General features: G+C 44.0%; 1 protein-coding gene across 1 annotated transcript; it reads right to left on the bottom strand.

The window, feature by feature from the left end:
- Positions 1-222: 222 nt before the first annotated feature.
- On the bottom strand, positions 223-2,554 carry LOC137782274 (E3 ubiquitin-protein ligase TRIM21-like). The gene is made up of 2 exons (XM_068571488.1): positions 2,411-2,554; positions 223-2,206 (listed from the first exon to the last, which is right to left on the bottom strand). Exon 2 carries the CDS (start codon positions 2,195-2,197, stop codon positions 542-544), a length of 1,656 nt encoding a protein of 551 aa, XP_068427589.1. The 5' UTR covers positions 2,198-2,206; positions 2,411-2,554; the 3' UTR covers positions 223-541.
- Positions 2,555-5,973: the final 3,419 nt, after the last annotated feature.

Here is a 5,973-nt window from a genome sequence, read left to right as displayed (position 1 = left end):
TAATACAAGTTAATTATTTTGTCAATTGATTATGTCCTACAGAGGCAACATGAGAGATGTTTGCTTGCTTTAATCGTCCCTCCTGTTCATACTGGAAAACTATAGGTACTTTACAGAGTTTACTTATATTATTCCTTTAATTTCCAGTATAAAGTTTCTTTAATGGTACTAAATACTGGACATTAAAGGTACTATACCAAGTTCACGTCTATTGTCCTGCAAGATGACAAGCTGAGCGGTGACAGACTGCTAAAGCCTCATATTACATTAAACTTCTGAGTCCCTTTCATGTAAAAAGGACTGTGAATATAGTTGCCCATCAATTACTTTGGAAGGACAAAAGAGATCTCTTAAAAATATCACCATGGACAAAGGGAATGATTGCAGCAACCCAAAACTAGAATAAATCAATACAAAATCATGAATGTGTGCATACACTTCTGATGAGATGATAGGGAATCGCTTTTGTTTGCTTGTTGATTGTTTGCTCATACTGCTTCAAAATCAGTTAATGTGTCTCTGATCCTTTGACTTCCTCTTTTTAAATAACACAACCCTCGTCAATTGAGTTGACAGGTGAGATTATTAGAGGGGCGGAGTTCATGCCACCATGATGAAGACCAGGACTGAAAAAGGGACTGAGCTGCTCAGTGAAGCAGCAGTCAGTGAAGGAGTAGAGATGAACGGCAGCGTCCACATCATAGAAGGACACCAGGCCTTCCTCGTAGCTCACAAACACCCCCACTGTCTGAGGTCTCGAGGTCAGACCCAAACTGACAACAGGGCTGGCGAGAGTCAGGTACTCGTTTCCATTCCTCAAGCCCACAGCCCAGTAGCCATTCACAGGGCTCAGGGGTACTAATCCCTTCCTGCTGACTGAGCCTTTGACAACTCCCAGGGTCCAGTCAGTCTTCCCTGTAACCTGGACCTCGTAGTAAAATCTTCCAGAGGAGAAACTCTGCTGTGCCAGAACAGTAGCATAAAGAGAAAACCTCTCTTGGTTGTCTGGCAGGTCTCTCCTCACCTCACCACACTGGACTTGTTTCCCATCCTCAGACAGGATGAGCCAGGGATTAGCTGTATGACATTCAAGAATCACATTCACAGCATAGTGCTGGACCCTCTTCAGCCTGGCCTCATGCAGCAGCTTCTGCTTCTCTCTGCTGAGCATCTCCTCCAACTCAGCCACAGCTTTCACCACAATCCCCTCGTATGACGGCAGCTGGAGGCTGACCTGTGTCCAGTTCTTGGTGCATACAGCACTGCTCATGGGTGTGAAGCTCTGCAGGAATTGAAGATGGTCTTGAGTTAGTGAAAGCTGTTTCACTTCAGTAGTTCTCTTCACCAATGCAGAGATTTCTTGTTCCAGTTCTCTGATGACGCTGTCAGCCTGTTCCTCTGTCGTCTTCTGCCTCTCTTCGATCATCTCAATGAGCTCGTTCAGGTCTCTCTCAGCCGTTTGCATCAGACTGGTAAAGATATGAACCCCGTCTGCTATCTCTCTCTCTGCATCTTCCTTACTGTGCATTTTTAACCGTCTAGTTGTCTCGATCTTGAGCTTTTTTTCCTCGATCATCTGCCGGATTGCAGCCTCTTCCTGCTCCAGCTCGGCCTTCTTTGTTTCATATGCATCTTTCAGAGCAGCAATGTTGTGTGCCATGTGCTCTGAAACCGTGCACAGCGAGCACACACATGTCTGGTCAGTCTCGCAGAACAGCTCAAGTGTTTTTTTGTGCGTGGTACACATCCTGGCCTCCATGTTGTCCACAGGATCAGTCAGTGAATGCCTCTTTAGGGTGTCAGCTGTCAGATGAGGCTCCAGGTGATTACCGCAGTAGGAGGCGAAACACGTCAAGCACGACTTCAGAGCCTTCAGTTTGGGGCGGGAGCAGATGTCACAAGGGACTTCTCCTGGTTTGGCGACTTCTGAGTCCTCATTTCTTTTCTTTCCAGCTGACTGTCTGAACTCAGTTGCCATCTCAGATATGAAAGTATTGACACGGAGCTCAGGGCGGGTTTTAAAATCTTGTTTACACATGGGACACCGGAACTGAACATTGTTAACGTTCCAGTGCTGTGTAATGCAATCTTTGCAGAAGTTGTGTCCACATGGTATAGTGACTGGATGAGTAAACACATCCAGACAGATGCAGCACAGAAACTGCTCTTCTGACAGCAGACAGCTGGTCGCAGACATGCTGATACACTGAAAACAAAAGTGAAAGTGAACACTTTTTCTTCACATTACACAAATCTTCTATAATTTTTAAAATATTAATTAGATTATAGTTATACTTGATGAACTAAAATATATTTTTTTGTACATGTATGCACAGTAGATACTATATTTCACAGTTCCTGTTTATGCAAATAGTGCTTGCTTATACTGGGTAAACACGGTTGACTTTACCTGTAGAAGTTAAAGAAATGTTGGAGTATAGCCTGCTGATCCTTTTGAAGTCGTATTAATCCTCAAACACAGACTTGTGTCAGCCGCAGCTCACCAGTTGCTCTGAGCTGCTTTGACTTATAAACAAGGAAATGGGTTGCTGAATCCTCCTCTTTCCAGTACAGCACCGCCTCCTTCCGCTGAACTGAGTGTGTGTGTATGTATGTGTGTGTGTGTGTGTGTGTGTGTGTGTGTGTGTGTGTGTGTGTGTGTGTTTGTGTGTGTGTGAGAGTGTGTGTGAGTGTGTGTGAGTCATTCAAAGTTCCTGTCTGTCTTCCTGATTTGTGTCAGTTCTGTTTAGCACATTACTCTGTTATTACCAGGACAGTCCCTTCTCACTGCAGGCAGGGATTTCAAAGGATAACATCACAGTTTTTGGAAGAAGAAGAAGAAGACTCATAATACAGTTGCAGCAGGGGTTGAGCCAGACCATAGGGACTGGAGGTGGCTTGCAATCCAGATTGAGGGAGAAATAGCTGTAGAAAGAAATGGGAGGGAGGAGACAGACAATGCTTAGTAAAATGCCTTAATGGGATTAGAAAGTGAACAGATAATAAGGAGGATGAAAGAGCTCATATGCATTAGGGGAAGTCTCCCAAAGTCTAGGCCTATAGCATCATGGTTCAGGTCTCACCTGAGCCTGACGTGATGCACAATCCACTAGACAGGCGGTTAGACAGATACTATTTTACATTAATGAACAAACTTCTGTGGGTGATGATAATGCATTGAGTGCATGGCCAACGCGTAGTGTCGTGTATTGAGTAGGCCAGTCTGACAGGAACTCCCGGCCCATTTTTATCCCCCCAGTCCGCCCCTGGTGGGAGTGCAGGATCGAGTGGATTGAGTAGAAAAGGACATACGGGGCTTAATAGTTTCCTCCATATTATAGGTCTCAGACTCGCAGCCTGCGAGCCGATACTTTGTGGCCCCCCACGTAACATCAATTTTCTCACATGCACCTTTTTGCCGAGCTGTTGCACGAGTCGTTGCTGTATGCATTTTATATTTCCAACAAGAATTAGCAATTAGCATCCTTTGGTTGAAACGTGATTCAAGAGTGACAACAAGTGAAAGGAAAATATATCCTGTCACCCAGGCACAGTCAGGTCTTTTTTAAAACAAGCCGTGAAGAGAAAGGTTGGAGATGAGCAGAGACAATGTCATGAAAAGTGGGAGACAGAATATTTTTTTGTTGAGCACTAGGACACTCCGACATGCCTTATATGCACAGAGAAAGTTGCGGTGCACAAATAGTATAAAATCAAACGTCAGAGTATTCTGAGATCGCCAAAAAAGCTCTGAAAACCCTGCCTCCATTTTGTAAAGCAGGGTTTAAGTTAAACAATAGACTGGACATAAAGGTGGCCGTCACACCCCTCATCAGCTTATTTAGTGCACCTGTTAGTCACACCCACCACATCAGCTTAATCACTCTCACCTTCCCACTCACATGCACCTACTCCCTTTAGTATTTAAACCCCAGTCTCACACACACTCACTGCCAGCTTATTCTCTGCAGTATGCTCGACTTTCCTGCGTTTACCCTCTGTCTGCCTTCTCCCCTGATGTCTTGGCATTTTACCGAGTTTATTTCTCCACAATAACTGAACTGAGACTTTTGCCTCTTGTATCTACTGTCTGGAATAAAGCTTTGTTCAATATTACGTGTCCGTCTCCTGTTTCTGGGTCCTTACCACACTCGTTTCAACAACATTGTTGTTGATCTTAGTTTATGCTAAAACCAACAGGAAAGAAAACCTAAAGAGCTGGTAACAGGATGTTGTCATAGTAGAATGGCAATTTGTTGGCTATTTTCTTCTTTTCACAATATTGGATAATATTATTGGAAAGTAAGGCAATAGTCTTCTTAGTTCGCTCAGTTGTTTTTTTATGCGTCACCGTGTTAAGCCATTACATGCAACCCTGTCACTTCCGTATGAACCCTGTATATGTGCAACCGCATTATACTAGCGTATATGACATCTCCCCCTCTTTTACAGTGTTATGTCCATAACATCAAAGGAACACTTTTACTGAAAATGGCTATTCAAACAGAACATAGCATAATCAATATTAACTCAAATGGAGACATTGCAACATACACGGCTCTCTTTCTAATTCACCAACCAATAAATATTAACATTAATGTAAGTCATTTTAATATTTATTGGTCCCCAAAGGCCATATGATCTGTACTTTTCTACAGGTCAAGTCTGTCGACTTGCTTGCACACCCGACCAGATCTGGTCACAGTCTAATCGGGGAGAGAGGTTGTGGATGTCGCCAAACTTTGACTGACAGGAGCAGTCTCTAACACGGTGGCTGCGTCAGAGTGTATTTATGTCTAACTGCAACAAATCATCCATCCTTCCACCAGAGCGGGGGTCGGCAACCTGCAGCTCTAGAGCCACATCTTTAGCGCCATCCTTGTGGCTCCCTGGAGCTTTTTCAAAAATGTATGAAAACGGAAAAAGATGCGGGGGAAAAATATATTTTTTGTTTTAATATGGTTTCTGTAGGAGGACAAACATTCTTAATGTTTTCCAATTCTGTAAAAATGTGTAGAAAAATTTAAAATGTCAACACTTCTGTCAACGAAGATTTGCGTCATAGCCTGCGACACGTTTGTTTCAGCTTGGCACTGTGTCAGGCAGGTGGCTGTCGCAAACAAACCTGCACATGTGTGATGGGCTATAGATCCCAAAGGGAAAAAGAGAAAGTTAGCTGAGGAGAACAGAGGATTCAACAGTTCTTGGACCGAATCATTTGCTTTCATTGCCAATGTGGAAGGATTGCCTGCATGTTTGCTTTGAGGAGATGATCCGAGTGTCTGTTGAGTTCACCGCAGTGATTCACTGCAGTAGATGGAGTTCATCTCCCCCTTTGGGCTGCATTCACAAACAACCCGACTTAGAGAAGACCGGGTGCTACGCGGGCCATTATCGGCACCTTCGGCCCCGTTATCGGCCTCAGACAGCCCCTTTTCTTTTCCTCCGCAGAGTTTAGAAATTCAAATATGCTTAAATTCAGCGGGAAATCAATAAAAAAATAACACAAACACACGATTTTAAAAGTATTTGTAAAAAACAATTAAACTATTTTTGTCGCGACGACGACAAGAAATATGCGCTGCTGTGTGCCGGGAGGGAGTGACTTAAGATCCTAATGAGTGACAGTCACGCTCAATACGTGACACTTGAGAGCCCCGATACCTCAGTCTCTGCCGGCGGTCGTGCGAGTTTCTTCCATGACTGTGTCTGTTTGGGGTAAATAGGATGTCTATGCAGCGAATAGGTTTACAGATGCGCTCCTTAGCGCCATCTATCATCGGGGAGTTTAATAAGGAACGAACGCGCCTCAGACTTTATTTTGCCGTGAGATATTGGTTGTGTGGCGTGTGAGCGTGTGAAAACATGAAAAAGCGTGTGTCACACGGCGGAACCGTGAGAGTTGGTAGCTCTGTTATAAGGCCTATATAAGGCTTTTATTTTTTTGCGGCTCCAGACAGATTTGTTTTTTGG

The sequence above is a fragment of the Clinocottus analis genome, unplaced genomic scaffold, assembly GCF_023055335.1.
Source record: "Clinocottus analis isolate CAN_PGR_092001 unplaced genomic scaffold, fCliAna1.0.p SCAF_11, whole genome shotgun sequence".
In the NCBI taxonomy this organism is placed as follows: Eukaryota; Metazoa; Chordata; class Actinopteri; order Perciformes; family Cottidae; genus Clinocottus; species Clinocottus analis.
The sequence above is the reverse complement of the archived record's forward strand: the minus strand, read 5'-3'. Positions and strand labels throughout refer to the sequence as shown.

What these genes read in the sequence shown, in the direction of transcription:
- LOC137782274 (XM_068571488.1), bottom strand. Translation starts at nt 2,197, where the DNA reads ATGTCTGCGACCAGCTGTCTGCTGTCAGAAGAGCAGTTTCTGTGCTGC.